Raw genomic sequence first — 21,028 nt, forward strand, 5'->3', positions numbered from 1 at the left:
GCTAAACTGACATACCATTAACTCATTCACGGCCAACCACAACTATAGTCGGGTTATCTCGCCATGCGTTGAGCGCCAGAACCCGAGTATAGTCGGGTTTTCTATCGTTTATCGTTTTTTCTTTTATTCGATTTTTTTATTCTATACAGTCTCACGGACCTCGGTGTATCATTGGGACTCATTCTGAGACGCCGAGATTGCAATGCCGGCCAAATCCTGCTAGGTGGCAGTATCGCCCACCCTTTGAAACCTTATTTCACACTCTGTTACATTATATATGGTCCAGGCGGAGAAATGGTACCCGGGCAAGTGAAAGGCTTCATTCGAGCCCTTTGGAACGCATTCATCCAGCACACTTCATGCATAGTTTGTCCGATTTCATGATGGACATCAATACTGGAAATCGCGATCAGACAATTGGAATATTCTTTTTGCAATACCTCCTATCAAAAGGTATATGACATCAATCCTACTTTTATCCTACAATAAAAACTCCCCCACACTCTCCACCTTCAAATCTCGCCTCAAAACCCACCTGTTCTCCCTAGCCTTCAACCCCCCCTCCCCCCCCCCCCCCCCCCCCTCCAACCTGCTTGATGTGTGTTACTGTCGCTCTATGTTTCTGTGTTATCTCATGCTGCTTTCCCCTGTTTCCCCCGTGGTCTTATGTTCCTTTTTTGTTTCTTTGTTTTACTATGTTACTCTGCCTACTGTCAGCGACTTCGGGTCCTTGAGAAGCGCTATATAAATAAAATGAATTATTATTATTATTACAATGATTTCACATCGATCTCAACGATCAACGTATGTAGTATTCAAAACATATGCCATTGCTGACGATCAGAGCATCACAAAACAACCCCCCCCCCTTTGATGCCTTCATGATGAAACATAATACCTATTATATACCTTTGATTTGGAAATAATATCGTGTCCAGCCGAGTAACACGAACGACTTTCGCAAAATGCACATAGTGCTCCATAACTCAGCTTCCAGGAATTAGCCAGGATCACTCTGAACCTATACAATATTCACCACGGGATAACACATGAAAAGATTTACTCTTTTTTACATGTTGGACGAGAGATAGTGACTGTCAAATAGGGATGGGTATCGTTAGGATTTTATCAATACTACTACTCTTATCGATACTGCTTAACACTTTGACTGCCATGAAACGTCTTTTCACGTCATTGCTGGCCATGCTCAAGTTGCCGGGGGACGCTGTACAGCGTCCTTATATCAATATTTCAAAAATCTGCGATCGGATTCATATGTCCCCTCCGCTGGCCTGAGATCCACCAGCAGGACCCACTGAGCTCTCTGGCGGTTCAGGAGCGCCATCTGGTGGCCGATCGGCGCAATCGCCAAACAGGATGTTGAATAGAGGTTGTCCTAGACGACCGTAGTACTTCCGGCGCTCGCTATAGGTCCCGCGACTCTGGCTCGTCACACTACACAGTGATCGATTGCCAATAACTCGATAAACAACATGATTTGGACGTATATACCATTATACAAGCTGGAGATGGACCGGGTAAATTTACATCCCATAATGATAAGATTTCAACTCGATGATGATCGCCCAACGGCGCGCGGAGACTGGGGTGAGTTTCAGCGTGTAACGTTACCGTCTTCGATACTAACTGCTATTATCAACATTTGACCCACATTAGATGATTGGTATAACGCTGCCCACGGAATTATAAACGCCCCCTAGCCCATCCGGTCAACATCAGATGACGTGTAGTAACTTCTAGAAGTACGTCTAGTTGGAATTTTTTATATCGCGCTGATTGCCATAAAACTGTATTGCATCATCAATATAATGCATTTGGGGCTATAGATCACGTTCTGGAGAAAGCTGCAGAAAGAGATGAAAACATACTTATACATTAGACCATACTTTACTATGAATATGTGAATGAAAAAGTTTAACGTTGCTACACAATGAACAATACATATAGGACTTTGAATGGGCCCTAATAATGGCAATGTAGCAATAGAATTTAAAAAGTTATAGCCATGCAAAGAAGGGGTACTTCTCCATAGACAAATAGAGCCGGCAACCTATGGTATATCATTAATTTAACCCAAGGCAACCAAAGTGTTAACGGTTCGGTACTTTATCGATACTCTTATCGGTTCTTTTAGATTATTATTTAAATATATTTAAATTTAAAAAAAAATTATAAATTATTATTTGAACGGCTTAAGGCTATATCTGTACTTGATATTTGTTTGTTGTGTTGCATATTTGAAATAAACTTCAATCAAATCAAACCCCCCCCCTCTTAAAAAACAAAAACCTGTGTTTAACCTGGCCATCTATAAAACATCATGCTAAAACTGTGAAACAAATGTCCTACTCCCCTAAAGAAAGAAATACATAGCAAACATGACTCAGTTATGCAATAGTGCTGCTGCTTTTTATTTTGTTAAAATCTTTTAGTTAATAAGACTACAAAATGACTACAACGATTTCACTACGTTTTCCTGTCCACGCCGGAAGTGCATCGGATACCTACCTTAACGTTAAATTTTCAACAACGGATTTGCTGGATGGTACACTCTATTAGCTCCGTAGCTAGCCACGTTAACGTTAAATTTTCAACAACAGATTGCTGCTAATTAAACACTTCATGGAAACGGAGTAACGTTAACGCTATGTAGAGTTCATACGTGTAGTGTAGTATGAACTCGGCATAACGTTAACGTTAGAGTGTACCATCCAGCAACACTGAAACTGACTATTAGCTCCGTAGCTAATGTAGCTAGCCACGGACAGGCACCTCCAGTCCCTACCAGTGTATGTGTGAGTGTGAGCGGCTCGCGACAAGTGTGTGTAATGGCTTGCTGCGGCTCGCTTCTCGTGCAGAGACAGAGAGAGGAGAGATAGTTTGCAACGTTTAAATTCCTGGAAAAAAAACCTCATAATAATAATACTTTCTCGAGTATCGATAGCAGTACCGATAACGTCGGAGCTTATTAATACTCCGGTTTTTTCTAATTCAGTACCGGTTCCCGTTTAGAACCGGGGTCCGGGGGGCATCCCTACTGTCAAATGAGCCATAGTATTGTCTCCGTAGCTAAATATAGAATATAGATATAGCTCTGCAAACAGAGATACTTAAATCAATTAAATTTTTTATTTCTTGATTTGGAGCAGTGGAAATAGTTGTAATCACCTTTGGAACACTGTCTCGAGGGCTAGTGGGAGGGGTAGGTGACCACTTCCCCTTGATCCACAAGAGAATCAGAACACACACCCACCCCCCCAAACTAGGCAACGAGGGTGCAGTGTCTGCTTACTTCAGTCATAAAAAAATGACAGTCCTGAGATTAACATTCCGCAAAAAGCTATTTATGACTGAATTAAGAAATCATTGTACTGTATCCTTTAAGAGAATGCCTACCAAAGGATTCTGGATTTATTTCATGCCACTAAACAACCTGCATATTGCTCCTTTAAAACTAAACCACGTCCTCTGAAGACGTCGAAACCATGGTAGAGATTAAAATCACGGCCCTAACAATCGCAATCAAATCATGGACGTCCCTGGTGGTTCCGACCGCACAATACTTACAAATCTCTGTGCGACCGTACAATGGAGTGGGAGCTGCCATTGTGGAGGAACGAAGACTGTCCCCCGGAGACCATCGTCAGCAACTGTCTATACACCTCCTTCTCCTCCTCACGGATAGACTGCGGGTACGGAGGGAAACATGCAGAGGCACGTGAGGTTAAAAAGGAAGGGAAGAGACACCGTGAGAGAACACCAGAGTGACATGATGCTTACGGTTACGGGCCCAGTGTTTACAGTGTTAACGTCTGACCTCTTGTGCCGTGCAGTGCGCCCTGGTCCCCAGCAGGCGGCTGGAGGAGCTGCTGTGTGTCGGGCTCTGGACCACTCTGATGGGGAAGGTTTTCTCGTACATGCTGCTGGTGACGTTGGAGCTGCTGGTTGTGCTGGTCCCCGTGGCATTAGACGGACTGCAGGGACAACAATTACAATTTGTTAAATCAAAACAAAATGCAAACTAACAATGACTCACTAGTGGTGTTTCTACCCCTTTCATCCTTTTATTTTATTATGTTATTTTATTATCTGCATACATTTTCTTCATGTTCTTATCTGCTTATCATATTGACTTTTAGTACTGTTGACAAGTTACAACACAATTTCCCCCTTGGGGATAATAAAGTTTCCTCTCATGATGATCTCCTGCTAGGGCTGGCTGGTCCCAAACGTTTGAATGGTTCGGAATTCGTACTGTATATTAACATTCAAAGCTCAATTCAGGATTTTAATTATCTTGTTTATTAGTGTGTAGATCATTTGGCTAAATGATTGTCCAGTTTGTTCATTGTGAGCCACCGTACACATGAGTGTGGGTGGGTTCGCTCGGACTGTGAGGCGTGTGTGTGTTTACCTTGCGATGCGCGTCTACAGCTGGAAGCGTGAGATGTGTGTGTGTGACGAGCCAGGAAAATAAACAAGGTTTCTATGGAGAAACGTTAATCACTAAACGTTTGTTAGGTTGGAATCAAATGTGCCAACAACATGTTGCTCACTTCACGCCTACTTCATGGACTTTTGATATGCAGTTGTGGCTAGCTTGTGCTACTTGGTCATGACTCATGGCCCAAACATTCGAGACAACATGGCTGTACCAAACAGAGAGCTGCTGCAGTGCAGAAAGAGCGGAGGTAATGTAACGTTAATTATTAGTATTGATACGGAACGATATGCTGAAGTTGTGGCTAGCTGTTAGTTAGAGTGGGGTTTAATGTCTTTGCATCGGGCAAGTAAGAGTTGTATAATAAGTAGTGCTGTCAAACGATTAAAATATTTAACTTGATTAATCGCATGATTGTCCATAGTTAACTCGCGATTAATCGCAAATTAATCGCATTTTTTTTTAACCTTAAACAGATCTTTTTCAAGTTCCAAGTTTTAATACTCTTATCAACATGCGAGTCAACAAATGCTTGCTTTGTGCAGCCATTTAACACAAAAGGATGACCCTCATGCATTGCAAATTTGCATCAAATTCAAAACAGAGTGATGCACAAAATAACTTAAAAGAAAATAATAATTTAAAACAATGAATAAAGTGTGCATGAAATAATAGGGGAAAGAAAACGTTAGGAACTTGTTACATTCACACACACAAGGGCTGATTAATCACACACCCCCCTCTCTCCCTCACACACACTCTCCCAGCTCTTTTTCTCTTTTGCCCCTTCCTCATCTCTCTCACCCCCCTCTCTCTCTATATCTCACACACACACACACACACACACACACACACACACACACACACACACACACACACACACACTTCAGAAACAAACATAGTATCAATGAGAGCATCAATAATACACCTGAGTGAAGTCTAGTAAAAAAAAAAAAAAAAAAACATGTTTTTTTTTTTTTAGTTAATCTTGAGTTAAAAAAATTAGTGGCATTAATAGAATCGGGAGTTAACGCGATATTAACGCGATATATTTGACAGCCTTAATAATAAGCCAATATAATGACCCTCAATAACCAAGAGGCTGACAGAATATTTGTAACGCTAGGTGACTTTTATTGGAATAATGTTAAACACGTCGCCTGTCTCCCATCAACATGGTTAAATTAACTCTGGGGTTAAACGTAAACAATTGCTCTGTTGAGCTCCTACGGTACTTCAATATCTTTATATTTTCTTATATCATACATTTCAGAGTTAAAAGCAGAAGCAGTGAGCAGAGCTGGCATTATTATTACATTATGACAGAACGTTTGACCTCGCTGCCATTCAGAGCTTCATTCGTAAACAGCAACGAACGTCCGAACCCTTAAACGTTTTCAAGTCAAGAGTTTTATTTGTCACGGCATACAAGTATACAATGAAATGCGGGTGGTCTTGCCCGCAACGATGTGCAAATAACATATGATAGAATCAACATTGTGCAATAAACAAGTAACATTGTGCAATAAACAAGTAACATATTAGGGCATATCGGTATATGTACATAAGTTATTTACAGAGCATGGAGGACATGCTAGGTACTTTGGTAGTGTCTTTCTGTACATGCTAATTTATACAATCTCCGGTTATACTATACTATTTTTAAAGTGACCTTTCCTTCGTGGCCATAAGTGTGGGCGTATGCAGCATGAGTGTGTGCTTGCTCATGTTAAAGTGGCTGCTAGTGTGTGAGCGTGTACAGTGTGTGTGCTCATGTGTGTGTGTGTTTTTTTATTCGGACCAGCCCCATCTCACGCACGATAAAAAGTGAACATTCAAAAAGTAGGAGTTACTTTTCTCCAGCAGCAAGAACAGAGAGAGAGAGCAGCATACCTTGTTATACCAAGTGTCCGGAGGGTGAGGGGCCTGCCTAGCCGTGGAAGTGGGCATGCGTTGAAGGTGCTGGAGGGCGACAAGATGACCGAGTGCCCATTGGTTTTGGGCACTTCGCGATGCAACAAACCCATACACACTTGCCTCCTGCACACTTTTGATCCCAGGAGTGACTTCTCCATTCTGCAGGACTCTACAATGAAGGACCAAGTGGCACAAGAATAAGAATCCCATCGGAGGTCACAAGGAACTGGAGGTCAAATGGATCAGCCATCAGCTCTATTTTCAACCTTTCAAAATGTTCAGTTGCTATTGCAGCACTCATCTGTGTTTCATTACACGTATGTGTGCACTTATCTGTGTTTCACTACACGCATGTGTGCATGCTTACCAACTGTTTTGCCTGTTTTATTGCAACACTACTATCACCGACATCTAAGAAGGGAGATCCCCCTGGAACGTCCCTTCTAAGGTTTCTCTCCTCCACATTGACTGGTGCATTTTTTCCTATTGCTAGGTTTTAGTGAGTTTTTCCTTACCTTCGCGTGGGTCTGAGAGTGTTGCATTAATTTATTTTACATTTTTTTTGACTTCATGGTGTTTTTGTTTTGTTCTTGATTTATTGTGATGTTTCTTCTTGACATGTTTAAAGAAGACGTGTCCGGCCCATGGGGACATTAACGTGTGTTGTCAGGCCTTACAAATAAATTTGATTTGATTTGATTTAGGTCTGCTCTGGGGTAAACCATTAAGAAAGGGGAATACAAACTTTCTGACATGGAGGGTAAAGGACTGAAGCACAAAGAATGCCACTAGTCATTGATCATTTAGAAATGTAATAAACAAATAACAGTGTCTTTGGTCCTAAGTTTATTACTTATAGTACACAAGTTATTATCAGTATCACTCCATTTATATATATATAAATAAATAAGCCTGAACTCGCATGGTGGCGAATACATATTTCAATGAGAGCAAACACCAGGATGGCTGTTCATGTGGGAGACATTATTTTACAGTGCACAAGAGACTCTTGCTAAAAGTTGGAGAATACTGCTTAAAATGCCATTCATTTCTTACCTGATTTGGATGTTTTCCACTCCAGAGTAGTTGAGGGAGCAGCAAATGTCTCATTCAGAGAGACAGAGTTTGTCTCTGCAACCTAGAAACAAACAGACATCAGTGAGACTTCTCAGTGAAACATGTAAACAAATCTAGTAGTGATATCCAGGATTTGGACCCATACCTCTGTCTCCGCCCAGGTTCCAGCTGAGGTTGAGGCCCCAAGTTGGGGTTCTGCTGGTGGGGGACCAGGAGAGGCGGGCAGAATGGTCCTCAAGGTAGGGCCCACATTGTTCCTCACCCAGGTCGCAGCGTTAGAGCTGTGGCTTTTCACCCCCTCAGCTGCAGTCTTTACCGTGTCCATGAGGTCCCCTGGGGAAACCAACCAGAATGGCACGTTCCAATACAGTAGGTGTAGTTTCTATGCAACTTGTACTACATCTGGAAATATTATAAAGTGCGGAATTCTGCACATCAAAAGATACGTTTGTAATTACCCATTCGAGATTTCTTCACTGGTATGCCATCTTGCTCAATGGCATCTTCATCTTCCAAACTTCAAAAGGTGATCAAACGAGCTTAGTCAGTGTTGACAACTACAGTTAATAATGCATGTCAAATAATATCACTTTTTTTAAATTATAATCAATGAGTTAATACATTATCCTCACTACAAAACTGATCTTCCACATGCATGCAGTGATATCTCTTGGCCAATCCTGCAGTCACGTTAAATAGCCATGTGAACTTCCAAGCAAGTTGCAGTTGGCATGGTGACCTCTCACCAAAATAATGATGGTGTTTAAGCAGTGGCTACTGTCTTCCACCCAAGATAATAACAGTTGTAACATTAAAGGCGGCGCTCATACCGTTCGACTGGTCTTTTCCTCTTCAACTGACCACTGTCCTGCGCCCCGTGTGCGTCCGAGGGGTCCACAGCTGGCACTCCATTGCGAAGATTGGCAAATCCTGTTCCTATCCATTCGTAGATTTGGCTGAACATTGTTAAAAGAGGTTAAAAGGCACCCGCTACAATAAACCGCTACGGTTGCTTTCAATTGGCCTGAGAGCACAGACAAAACAAATGAAGCCAATACACGTCATTCGACTGAGACCGTTTAGCTGCTATTTCGCTGGCGAACACTGCTAACAAATAACGTTATCATGTTACTTTTCCACGAATTGAGCTAGCTAGCGAGCTAAGCTAAGTTGCTAACGTTAGCTAGCGAGCTAATACAACTACCGTTAGCTAACGTTAACTTGTTTATTTCTGCTGGAATGTGTTCAATCGCGGGCACCACGTTCCACAATGCCGAATATCATTTTGACTCGCCCCTAAATATAAATATATGATCTGGACGTGACTTTAACTGGTATTTAAACTCGCTAAAGGATAACCTCTCCCGCTTCTTCCTCATTCAAAACCACAACATGGCTGAACTCAGCGTTTGACCATCACACATTTTGATTGGATGAGCTGCCAGTGTAACTTCGAGCGCTCCCCGACTTCTTCTTCAGTGGTGAAGTTTAACGGCGGTTGACATCCGTAATTGTTGCATTACCGCCCCTTCGAGTGCTCTGGCGAAAGCATTCAAAGTGCATCTATCAGTGATTCTCAACCTTTTTCATGTCAATGACCACTACATTGATACACATTAGACCGGGGACACCCCCCCCATTTGATAAGATCTTGTCTCACTGACCACCACCGGAGAAGATGTTTATTGTAAAATATGGCTTAGTCTAGAATTCCTTATGTGTCAGATTACCGTAGGCGAGGAGATAACAGTGGAGAGATTTAAATGTATGATTAGAGTAGTCACTCTTATAGGCTATTCTCTAATTGGACAAAATTCTAGTGAATGAAACTGTGAAATTAAACTATTCTCTGGAAATCCTCTCAAACCTCTTCAAGGACCCCTCATAGGAAACCACTGGTCTAGATTAAACCTACATGGCATTTTTTTAAAGTCTGTTCAACACCAACAAGTATTATGGCCTGTCCAATGCTAACAAGGATTCGGCTACCTAAATGTAATGTATGCCTGCGTCTGAATAGTGTCAAAACATACTTAGTTATAGATCTTTTATTTGATTTAAACACTACATACATTCATTCACATTCACCCTTTAATACCAATATATAGGCTAAATAAATACAGTAAAAGCAATGTGAAATGTACCTCTACAACAATAACGCAGTTGGAACCAAATAAAGACAAGGTATTTCAAGGCCACATCAGTAAACTACAACTTCATTTCAAGTTCCAAACTGTAGCATTGTTTCATATCATAAAATGAACATTTGCTCAAATTCAACATTCAGGACTTCCATAGAAAAATAAAATCTTAATTCTCATGAATTATAGCTTACCAGCCACTTTTCTCTTTAAACGGACTAAAATAATGTTGTTTTTTATCAAAAGGCAAATTGTTCCAGCCTATCTAGGCTATACATACTTAAAAAGTTGAGAATATATCAACATTAAATACTTTGAGAAAAGACATAACAGTAATAACGTTCAGTTTTCACAAATAAAATATCTGCAGCATGTTTAACCTACACAATATTAGTTATATTTTATTCATAGTGATTTACTCTTCTTAACATCACTGTGGGGTAAATGTTGTAAATGAAAAATGTGATAATTAATTTGTACACAACAGAAACAATACATAGCACATAGAAGCATGTACATAACCCTACACAAAGAAACTATGCGCTACAAATAATACAATTAAAGGTTTACATGATCAGTGAGAAACCCACCTGTGATCATATACGTGTATTTTTGGATTATCGTTCCAAACCAGGGAAATAATATCTATAATATCTAATATCTATCTCATTCTCCATCAACTTGTTCTTTTGTCGAATAAAATAAGCCAAGGAAACCCTTGTATTCACAGTACTCTAAAATAGGATGAAACCAAACATGTTGGCCTGGGCTACATGTCTTCTGAGTTTTGTGATTGTGAGTAACAATTGTGCTCTTTTTCATCACATCAACTCCCAATGCAATATTATTCCAAAGGTAGGATGAGTGAATAATTGGCATTAAGGGTTCTAAGTCATGCATTATGTAGCGTATTTATTTTAGATAGGACCTACAGGGCACTGTCTGACACCTGCTGTTAAAAGGTGTTCAAGAAATGGGTGAAACGCTGTGACATCTAGATATGGACACAGACACATCCAGATATGTTTAGATGGACGCTAGATGCTCTATTGTTTTAATTCTGGTTGGTGATGCTAGATAAACAAGCTAACCACACACTATCTAGCCTACTGGGTTCATATCATGCTGGAGAAGGAGGGATGACACAGAGTAGATATGTTAGCGGTTGGCACCGATTATATCCTAAGTTGTCATTGTACCATGATAGGGATACACAATTTTTTGATGACCATGTCATTATTAGTATCAGCTAAAAACACACAATTGGCTGATGTACCAATTTTCTATTGGAATTTAAGCAGGTAATTTCTGGGGCATGTAATTGAGATACAAATCCAGCTGCACACCCCATGCCATCACAGCATTCCCACTGTATCCTATATGACAACTCCCACAAACGGCCACAGCCTGAAAGTGGCCCACATTCCTGACACTCACGTCCAGCGTCTGGTCTGGTGTGCGCCTGCCTTTAGTCTCAAATTCTTCTCAAAATACTTTTTTTGTAAAGAGTTTTATATTTCGATTTATAAACAAAAACTAGGCAAAATAAAAAATAAAAAGGTTTTCCTGATATACATTACTTCATGAAATTAATGTTACATTTTGATTATATAGATCCCTCCATTTAGATTTCAACTTAAATATTGTAAGATACAGTCATATTTAAAATTATGCTTATTAGAGGTCAGATATCCATATGGGTGCATGAGGACGGTGGTGCAGACGGCTTCATTCCCTCTGCGTTCCAAACATTTGGAGAAAGAAGGAGAAGATGTAGATGATGTCCAGGTAGATGTTGAGAGTGGCAAAGACGTACTCCTCTGGACTCATGGTGTAGCGCTTGTTCCCCATCAGCAGCTGGGTATCAAATGCCAAGAACTAAAGCATGGAAATAAGACAACAACACAAAGTAAAACATTTGTTTGTGAAGGCCTACAACACCTGCTGGGTCAATTAGTCAAATTAGTCTCATTATTATAGTTGCTATGAGGTATAATAAAATGGTAGGTAGACTACTAGGTTGGTAGCCTTCAAAGAGTACATTTAGCTATTCGCATAAATCAGGTCAGATAAAAAAAAAAGTGGAGTGAAGTCCATAGTATGATATGGCTTTAAATGTATATATACTCTTACCATGATACAGCTTTATAATGTGTATATACTCTTACCATGATACAGCTTTATAATGTGTATATACTCTTACCATGATATGGATTTATAATGTGTATATACTCTTACCATGATATGGCTTTATAATGTGTATATACTCTTACCATGATATGGCTTTATAATGTGTATATACTCTTACCATGATAAGGCTTTATAATGAGTATATACTCTTACCATGATAAGGCTTTATAATCTATACTCTTACCATGATAAGGCTTTATAATGAGTATATACTCTTACCATGATAAGGCTTTATAATGAGTATATACTCTTACCATGATAAGGCTTTATAATGAGTATATACTCTTACCATGATAAGGCTTTATAATGAGTATATACTCTTACCATGATACAGCGTTATAACGTGCATATACTCTTACAATAACAGTTTTATAATGAGTATATACTCTTACAATAATACAGCTTTATAATGAGTATATACTCTTACCATGACACAGCCTTATAATGTGCATATACTCTTACAATAATACAGCTTTATAATGAGTATATACTCTTACCATGACACAGCCTTATAATGTGCATATACTCTTACAATAATACAGCTTTATAATGAGTATATACTCTTACAATAATACAGCTTTATAATGTGCATATACGCTTACAGTGATACAGCTTTATAATGAGTATATACTCTTACAATAATACAGCTTTATAATGAGTATATACTCTTACAATAATACAGCTTTATAATGAGTATATACTCTTACAATAATACAGCTTTATAATGAGTATACTCTTACAATGATACAGCTTTATAATGAGTATATATGTAACGGTTGTGACAACGTCACCTCAAACTTCGATGCCCCGAGTGGGAGTTGAACCCCGGTCTCCCACACCGCGGGCAGCAACACAGACCGCTATACCAAGAGGTGAATTCACTTCTTTGTACCGTGTCTATGCGTCTTTTGAGGATGCGAGAGTGAGTTTAACCCATAGCACCGCTACTCACCCCAGCCCTTCTTGACTGCGCTTCACGATACCATCCGTTACATATATTCTTACAATAATACAGCTTTATAATGAGTATATACTCTTACAATGATACAGCTTTATAATGAGTATATACTCTTACCATGGTAAACAGAATGGCTCCCAAGGCAGCATAGACCCCATCCAGCCACGGCACCTGTAGTGCAACAAAGTATTAGATGTGATACTGCTGTGCTGATCATCACAACAGAACACAATTATTTTAAGGTAAGTATTTGACAGGGATAGTCTTGCTTACGTAGTGAAAAGGAAGGAGGACTGCCAGGATAATTCCAGAGAAGAACATGACGGTGCAGAAGATGAAGAGAACGCCTTGGTATGACGTCACATCAATCTGAATGACATGAAGTTAAAACCATATCAATAGGACAGCAAGAAGAGCTAATGCATAACGTTAACTCCCTCTCTACATATTACCATTTTGTATTTAATAAACATATCGAAATACTATATATGGGATGGGTAACATATCAAATATTTATCATCTATCCATGTTATCTTATCATGTATTTTTATATTTTCACAAGTTTTATATTGCACAACTTTGTTATCTAGATTAATGGTTAAAAAAGCTAATATTAAGTCAGATTTCCAAGAATATTATTTCAGAAATTCTGAATATTTGCGAATGTCAACTGAAAATGATAATGTATCACACTTCCCATTATGTGCAGTCCAGTATGATGAACATCAATTGACCTATCTCAAACCCTGCCCTCTTTTCTTGATCCTCCAATCACAACTGTCCCTCAGAAAGCAACCCATGTGATTGGAGGATTAAGAAAAGAGGGGGCGGGGTTTGAGATAGATCTATTGGATTATTAATGTGATCTTCTATTACTAAGCAGATATCATCCTTAGTCTTTCTGAATATTGTGACCCCCCCCCCCCACACACACACATATTGCCCAGTGCTATAATAAAAATGAATGTGTTGACTAATCTTACTGCACTCACCTTAGTTTGGAAGCTGAAGATGGTGACAGTGAGACAGACGAGCGCTGTGATGCCCAAGCACATCACTACGGACTTGGTATTGTAGTAGCTATAAATTAATTAAAAAAAATGTGGGTGTTCAAAATTGCAACACGTGATGTCATCTTATACTATCGACCCATCAAAAATTATGTAAAACACACATTCATAGCAAAGGAAATACACTGATATGTCATTTACCTGGATGCGAAAGCCATCATGCTGGCCATAGATACAGTCTATAGAAGGCAGGCAAAGCAAAGACGAGACACAGCGCAAAGTAAAACAACAATCACAACAAGAGACAGAGCAGGAGCACAGTGTACCTGGACAACATCCCTGTCATGTAGGAGAGGGACAGGGTCTGCAACAGATGGACCCATTTTAATACAAGATTGAACAAAATACAAGATAGATTCAGTTGAAAATGGAGGGAAAACATCAGGGACACACCAATACCACTTTCTCACCACAGATACCCAAGTTAGGGAAGAGGGTGGAAAGGAACCCAACCTGAGCACGATGTAAGAACAAAATGGCAGCCGTGTGAATATGGTCAATGGACAAAAATTATGGAGATAAAATCTATTTTCATCTTTCTATGTATAAAAAAACAGAGGAAATTAAGTGGCTTTGGCCTGGTATCGGGTTAGTATCAAGGAAATTGTTCCAACCCTATTTTAGCCTGGTATCTGCCCAATATCTGATACCAGTATTGGTATCCCTACAAAATATGTAGTTATCTCAAGTCTTGAGATAACTACAGATCTGATAACAGCCAGGCTCTCGTCACACGGGGGGGGGGGGGGCATGGTTCATTCAAACACTAAACAACATGACTTGAATGAAAAGTATGTATCTGAAAACGAGGCTTAACATTTATAGAACAACACAATGGTATAAACTAGTTTGATACTTACAAAGATGGCAAGCAGAATCAGATTCCATGGGAACTGTCTCCTGTTGACATTTGGAAGGATTTTAATTCCAGTGTTTGTGTCCATGTGCTGCGGTCTGACATAGAGCTGACCTAATGATACGTTATACTTCAGTCGACTTGATACATTCAAACTTACCTCGGTGCAGCACAGCAAGAGAGAGTCAGGTATGTGACAAAGAACACACCGCTGTGTAAACAAATGACAAAAAGAAAACATTAGATACAACATAAACCCCTGTCTGACTGACTTAAGAGAAGATCAGAGGCAGGGTAATAGTAAAATAAATAAATAAAACTATAGTAAATATAAAAAAATAAGCAGTGTAAACAATACAATAACTCTGAATATAAGAATATGAGCAAGTAAGCAGTGTAATCAAAGGTGCAGATGAGGGTCTGTATGCCCTATCAGTTATATTATACGTTACTTACAATAAATATGGTCAATAACACTTAGAATCTGAATATATATACTATGAGTAAGTAAAGTATACAGTATACACAGGTGCAGTATACATACTAACTAATCCTAACTGGCACGATATATATCAGACATTATATAAGAGACAGACTTGAGAAAAATAATCTTATTAGATGTGCGAAAATACCAGCATCTTACACAGTGGCACTCAATATGAATGAGGTGAGACAGAGTAAACAGTCTATTTCTTACTAGGAGGCCCAGTACCAGCCAGGGTTGGACTGGATGTAGATCTTCACCGGCTCACTGGAAACAATAGAGACCGGTGTCAATGTACAACAGTCAGCAGGGTATTGCTGCTCGTTCAATATCATTTGACCAGAAGGGAAAACATTAAGGTGAGACAGCCTAGGACAGGTGAATAGGCAAAACTAATATTTTAATAGATATCACTATCAAACTTTGTTATGTACATAACAACTAAGAATAAATGTTTTTTGAGATTCTATGTTTATATTATGCAAAATAGGCATTACCTAATTAAATATGCGCTACTTTGCATCTATCGCCAGGAACAGAATCACCAACATTGGATGATGCCACATTCAAAATTGTTGTTTCATTACGTTGACACATAACACAATGAACCCTTTACAGAAGGGATTGTGGCTATGTCTTTTGATCATGCCATAAATCAGGAAATACTGTCTACTCTACAGTCAGTTAAATGTACTATAAATCAGGCTATGAATGATATATCAACAAACCCCTCTCTAAAAAGAAGCAGGATATAGATAGGAAGAAATGTGTAAAGTATGGTGTGTGTAGGTACTAGGGAAATGGATAATTTCATCTCTTACATAAGAAAAACGCATAAAAAACAATTTTTGGGGAAAACGCCCTCAAAAGTTCTGTATTGTAATTGTGATTAATGGACACAACACAATCAGACAAAATTAAGTAAAATAAACAACGAATTGTGTGTTTTTGATATTTTATTGTCACTAGTTTGAAATAAGACACATAAGACAATCTCGAAATCGACAAAAAAGAATCATTTGCCTATTCACCTAGGCTGTCTCGCCTTAATAGGGTGCAAGTGTACAGCATCTGAAGACTCGCCAGGACACTCACCAGAATGTGAAGAGAGCCACGATAGCAAGAGTGACACACAGCTGGATCATCAAGATGGCGTATACCTAAAGGGAAGGCAACTAACCATGAAACACTAGTCTGAGTTCATCGTACATGCTTAACCCTTTCACTGCCACACTACAAAGCGTTAACCCTTTCACTACCACACTACAGAAGGTTAATGCTTTCACTACCACACTACCGAAAGTTAACCTTCGGTAGTGTGGTAGTGAATGGGGTTAAGAGTATGTCTGTGGAACCCCCCCCAAATCTCAAATGTTATTGCGTTAGGATTCTGTAACATATGTGATCTCCTATAGTATTGCTATCGATATTGTATAGTAATATTATAGTAGTATTGCCCAACCATAGTTTGGATATAACTTGTATATAGTAACAGTATGATATTTGTATAGTAGTAATATAGTCGTATTGCCCAACCACGCACACACACACACAACACTAAGGGATAGTGCAATTATCTTTTATACCCCCCTGTTTATGTTTATGTTATGTCTATTATGCCTTACTCTTGTTTTTATATTTAATACTGTGTCTAGGACTTTGTTTTTATGATCTAGGACTGTGTGACGGCTAGCACCTAGGGCTGCATTTAAAATTTCGTTGTAACACTAACAATGACAATAAAGATCATTCATTCATTCATTCATTCATTCATTCAGAACTTGTAAATACCTTGTATATAGAAACTGTATATTTGTATAGTAATATTATAGTAATATTGCCCAACCAGTTTGTATATACCTTGTATATAGTAACAGTATATTTTATAGTAATATCATAGTAGTATTGCCCAACCAGAATACCTTGTATATAGTAACATTATGATATTGCATAGTAATATTATAGTAGTATTGCCCAACCATAGTTTGGATATAACGTGTATATATAAACAGTATATTTGTATAGTAATATTATAGTAGTATTGCTCAAACAGTTTGGATATAACTTGTATATAGTAACAGTATGATATTTGAATAGTAATATTATAGTAGTGTTGCCCAACCAGAACTTGTATATACCTTGTATATATGAATAGTAATATTATGGTAGTATTGCCCAACCATAGTTTGTATATAACTTGTATATAGTAACAGTATGATATTTGAATAGTAATATTATAGTAGTATTGCCCAACCAGAGTATATGTACCTTGCGGATGAAAGTCCTCCTGATGTTTTTGTCATCCCAGGTGAACTCTGTGAGCATCTCAGCATCACTGTAGCAGGGGCTACTGGTGCCTACAGACAACATTGACATGATAGGAACACTCTTAAGATTTTAAATCAAATTCACAACACTTTTCCTTAGGCAACAATCCCCTGAATTCATCAAGGCTCTCACCGTCCGAGGTGCCGATCTTGTTTTAAGATTAGATTAGATTAGATAAAATAAGATATTCCTTTATTGATCCACTTGGGGAAATGTAGGCGTCATAGCAGCATGGGGGAGGGGAGGTACATGGGCAGGGTAATAGTAGAGGACATATATACAGGCAATACAATTATAGTACAGTAGAGAAGTAAAAATAGGCAGTGTAAACAATATAATTAACTCTGAATATACGCATATGAGCAAGTAAGCAGTGTAATCAAAGGTGCAGATGAGAGTCTGTATGCCCTATCAGTTATATTATACATTACAATAAATATGGTTACAATAAACACTAGAATCTAAATATATACTATGAGAAAGTAAAGTATATACAACATACACAGGTGCAGTATACATAAGACACCCTAACCGGCGTGATATACGTCATACGTTATACGTTGTAGTCCATTCAGTTTAGGTGGGAGTCAGTGCACACTCCAGTGATCAGACATTCCTAGTTTTTATTCAACCTTTACTTATACAGGCGAGATTCACTATTACAGTAATGACCCGTAGCCCTGTGCCCCCCCCCCCCCCCCCCCCCAGAATATTTAAATTAATTATATCAGAGACTAAATCAGCACGACTGGGAAATGACTTGGAAAGTGTCTGTGTGGAAAAGGGGAGATCATACCGGCAGTGGCCTCCTCGTAGCTGGGAGGAGCTGGAGGCGCGGCGGCCTGCTCACCGCTGGAGGACCCATTGGCAGCCTTGTTTGCAAGCAAAAGCTGATGGCACAAAAACATAAACAATCAGAAGGACACAGTATCAAGTACTGTAGCATTACTCCTCATTCCAAGTCAAGCCAATCTAAGGGAGAGGTTGTGTACTGTTAAAATAAACTGTATACAGGGCGGCTGAGTGGCGCAGTGGGCAAGGTGCTCGCCACTAACGCAGGATATGCTGGTATCAAGCCCAGCTCTCGCCGTTGCTACCGGCTTGGCCGGTCGTTCATACTAACACAATTGGCAGTGTTAGGGGTGGGAAAGCCGGTGGGTGGGGATTGGACGTTGTGAACAGCGACTCCTACAGGTCGGTTGGTGCGCCTGCGCAGTAGAATAAGGAAGTGTCGGGGGCAGCGTGAGCCTCCCACGCGTTACTCCTCGCCACTGAGAGATCGAGCTGCGCAGGTGAAAAGATGCGACTGCTGTTACCTCAAGTACCGGAGGGGACTTGTGCTATGTATGACTTAGTCCACATTGCAGCCGGCTTGTGGGAGGCAAGAAACAGCGTTCGTAACAGGGGAGGGTTGAATTGGATGATACGAAATTGGGATGGGAGAAAAATATAGAAAATGGGAGAAAAAGTGGATAAAAAAAAAAAAACTGTATTGCACATTGCATTTTACCCACTGCTAAAAATTTGCACAGCGCTCATTGCACATCACACAACATACTTTTCTTCTAGTTGGAACAGTACATTTGGTTATTTACATTTTATATAGTATAATATCTACATCCTGTTATCTGCACTGCACACTTTTTAGAACTGTAGTCATCTTTATCTTAGTCATATTTTATTCATATTCTATGCTCATTTTATTTTATTTCTATTATTGGATGCTGCTATGGTTGAGGAACCACAACAAATTGAATGTCACTCTTTTCTTGCTGTAAGGTACTGAATGACGAGACAATAAAGGAATCTGAATCGGTTGACCAGGGACCCAAGAAAATCATACAGTATATAGCTCTCGTCACATGGACAGCCACCAGAAGCAGACCTACTGTATGTGCAGACCATAGTTTAAGAAACACTGTTCTACATTGAATAGGAATGCTCATTTTCTAGTCCTTTGAGTAGAGATTATTATTGTTTTTGTTTGTCATGAGATATCAAGCAATGGTTATAGCCCAATGCTCTAACTGTAGTCTATTCTTGAATCTGTCTGTACATTAAGTCACATGGCAAATCTGACCTTCAATAAATATATAAATCATATGGCAAATCTGACCTTCAATAAATGAAAACACTTTAAAACATCAGATCACGAGCATCCACAAAGCATACTTTTTAAATGAAGACTATAAAACTAGGTCAGACGGGGGAAAGATTCTGAACCTCAGGGGAGATGGAGAGGAATAGGATCTGAATAGCAGTGCAGATGTTTAGATACAGCTTATGCAAAGCCATCAGGGCTTAAATGGGCTGACCGATCAGATGACTTAAAAAATTTTTTATCAAATAAAGCTGGTCCTCCAGCTAAGTGAATAATTGCATAATTTGATGTACAGCGAGGAAAATACTTGTCCATCAACTACAGGGGAATACCATGAGCCTGTATGAAAACGCTCAACTGATAAGATGACAACAGATCCTATTAATCTCTACCAGAGGTAGAGAAATAAATTGGTTGTCATGGTAATGCAGCACATAATAGCCCGTGACGCATTTCCTACAAATGAGACATCCCGGTCTTGTATCACAACAAATAAAGTAATCTAACTATAGAGGGATACCATATAACAGAAAACAAAAGAAACAGTAGTAATGTACTGTACATTATTGGTGAAATTGAATGTCAACACACTGTATTTGACCACTATTGGCTGCTCCAGTTAAAACCATATTGCACTGCACTATTAAAAGACATTATGAAACAATGCAGTGTTTTAGCCACACTTATCACATGTAATGGTATTTCCCTATCTGACACAGCATTACCACAAAGTAGTCCTACTACAGTGACAGATGGAAGAATGGAGCACACGCACACACATCCAATGATTGTTACATAACCTTCAAGGCCAGACGCAATGAATCCCACTATATCCTAGTCGAGTCTATTTATTATTCATAAGCAGCTGGGTAAAGATGAATTGAATTTGAGCAATGGTTAAAACAAGTCCTTACCTTGCCCTGTGTCATGATGGCTGTCTGTCTGTCTGCAGACGGATGCTTTGTTTACGTATGAACCAGTCAATGAAGCGCCCGTGTCTCCTTTCCAGTGTTTCTCAGTCTTAATGAATAAAACAGTTGAGACAAGACCCTGTGATGGCTGCCGTGTTCCTCTCAGCTGCTCAGATTAAAAACACCCTCTGATGAACCAGTGGTGTGATCCAGCAATGCAGTCATCATGACTCCCACAGACACCCCTCCCTCACTCACCAGAGGGATATTCTAGCATTATCCAGGTGAAGCTGCAGCACAGAGCACAGAGAGAAGCTTGGACTGTACCATGTGGAATGAGGAAAAAGGGGGAGGGCATTTGCTTGCATCACAGCATGAAACGGGGAAGAAGGTATGACCAGAGAAATCTGGAATTCGGGGTCTGCAGCAAACAGAAGGGGGGGGGGAGGTGTTAGAGAGGCAAAAATGTTCTAGAATCTGCAAATTTGACCCCAGGTATCATGCAGTGAATTAAAATTTGCCCACTGTAATTT

General features: G+C 39.4%; 2 protein-coding genes across 2 annotated transcripts in view; both read right to left on the minus strand.

Moving 5' to 3' along the window:
• The window catches only part of senp1 (SUMO specific peptidase 1), a 35,386-nt gene extending 26,561 nt beyond the window's left edge, over nt 1-8,825 (minus strand). The window contains exons 1-7 of the mRNA XM_084333642.1: nt 8,287-8,825; nt 7,915-7,973; nt 7,602-7,789; nt 7,436-7,517; nt 6,356-6,548; nt 3,839-3,995; nt 3,589-3,707 (exon numbers count right to left, since the gene is read on the minus strand). Coding sequence (XP_084189768.1) covers nt 3,589-3,707; nt 3,839-3,995; nt 6,356-6,548; nt 7,436-7,517; nt 7,602-7,789; nt 7,915-7,973; nt 8,287-8,420 — 932 coding nt within the window. The 5' untranslated portion in view covers nt 8,421-8,825. The remainder of the gene's footprint in view (nt 1-3,588; nt 3,708-3,838; nt 3,996-6,355; nt 6,549-7,435; nt 7,518-7,601; nt 7,790-7,914; nt 7,974-8,286) is intronic.
• A 2,466-nt stretch (nt 8,826-11,291) lies between these two features.
• On the minus strand, nt 11,292-20,638 carry LOC311243861 (protein lifeguard 2-like). Its single transcript, XM_084333234.1, has 12 exons — nt 20,499-20,638; nt 18,280-18,373; nt 17,424-17,512; nt 16,251-16,315; nt 15,369-15,422; nt 14,832-14,882; nt 14,676-14,715; nt 14,082-14,119; nt 13,738-13,825; nt 13,019-13,114; nt 12,863-12,916; nt 11,292-11,475 (listed from the first exon to the last, which is right to left on the minus strand). The coding sequence occupies exons 1-12, from the start codon at nt 20,511-20,513 to the stop codon at nt 11,326-11,328; spliced, it is 834 nt and encodes a 277-aa protein (XP_084189360.1). The 5' UTR covers nt 20,514-20,638; the 3' UTR covers nt 11,292-11,325.
• Between the last annotated feature and the right edge of the window lie 390 nt (nt 20,639-21,028).

The sequence above is a fragment of the Notolepis coatsorum genome (assembly GCF_963971535.1).
Source record: "Notolepis coatsorum genome assembly, chromosome: 17".
NCBI lineage: Eukaryota > Metazoa > Chordata > Actinopteri > Aulopiformes > Paralepididae > Notolepis > Notolepis coatsorum.

Excerpts from the sequence above, each read along its gene's own strand:
- LOC311243861 (XM_084333234.1), bottom strand. Across the intron at positions 13,115-13,737 it reads TCTTCAGCTTCCAAACTAAG|ATTGATGTGACGTCATACCA; the intron begins GTGAGTGCAGTA and ends CATGTCATTCAG. Across the intron at positions 11,476-12,862 it reads GAGCCATTCTGTTTACCATG|TTCTTGGCATTTGATACCCA; the intron begins GTAAGAGTATAT and ends TCCATGCTTTAG.